Raw genomic sequence first — 752 nt, 5'->3', positions numbered from 1 at the left:
GGCCCCGGGCTGGCCTGCGCCTGCGCCTGCGCGCGCGCTGAGGCCCCTTCTCCCGCTGCAGACCTCCGGGAAGCTGGAGAAGGCGGAGATCCTCGAGATGACCGTCCAGTACCTGCGGGCGCTGCACTCGGCTGACTTTCCCCGGGGAAGGGAAAAAGGTGCGCACGAGCTGGGCCAGGCGAAACCCGGCCAGGAGCGTGCGTAGGAGTAAGGCGCGCAGGAGAGGTTTCCTCTCCCGACCCGGCGGAGCGGGTGCGGGCTGGGGCGAGGGTTGTTCTGGGCTGGTTGGTTCCATTGCCTCCTCTCAGGTGGGGCGGGGCAGAGTCAGCCGCTTAAGAGAAAGCAGGCCTCTGGCTTGTTCTTTTCCCTTCTCCAGACTGGGGAGAGGGGAGGCGGACCTCCAGTGGGAACTCCGGCCAGAAAGTGTGGTGGGAGGTGCCTGCACCCGCCTGGGGCTCCCGGCAGGGAAGGGGCCGCTCAGTTTCTTTCCTGTCTATGACTTTCCCGCCCTCCAGCAGAACTGTTAGCAGAGTTTGCCAACTACTTCCACTACGGCTACCACGAGTGCATGAAGAACCTGGTGCATTACCTCACCACGGTGGAGCGCATGGAGACCAAGGACACCAAGTACGCGCGCATCCTCGCCTTCCTGCAGTCCAAGGCCCGCCTGGGCGCCGAGCCCGCCTTCCCGCCGCTGGGGTCGCTCTCGGAGCCGGATTTCTCCTATCAGCTGCACCCAGCGGGGCCCGAGT

The 752-nt window shown here is 65.8% G+C and overlaps 1 protein-coding gene across 1 annotated transcript in view; it reads left to right on the top strand.

Annotated features, from left to right (window-relative positions):
* HELT (helt bHLH transcription factor) overlaps positions 1-752 on the top strand; it is a 6,019-nt gene that overhangs the window by 4,701 nt on the left and 566 nt on the right. Inside the window, exons 5-6 of the mRNA XM_014531395.1 lie at positions 62-158; positions 516-750. Coding sequence (XP_014386881.1) covers positions 62-158; positions 516-750 — 332 coding nt within the window. The remainder of the gene's footprint in view (positions 1-61; positions 159-515; positions 751-752) is intronic.

This window comes from Myotis brandtii, unplaced genomic scaffold, assembly GCF_000412655.1.
Source record: "Myotis brandtii unplaced genomic scaffold, ASM41265v1 scaffold802, whole genome shotgun sequence".
Classification (NCBI taxonomy): Eukaryota; Metazoa; Chordata; class Mammalia; order Chiroptera; family Vespertilionidae; genus Myotis; species Myotis brandtii.
This window is presented reverse-complemented; position numbering and strand designations above follow the sequence as displayed.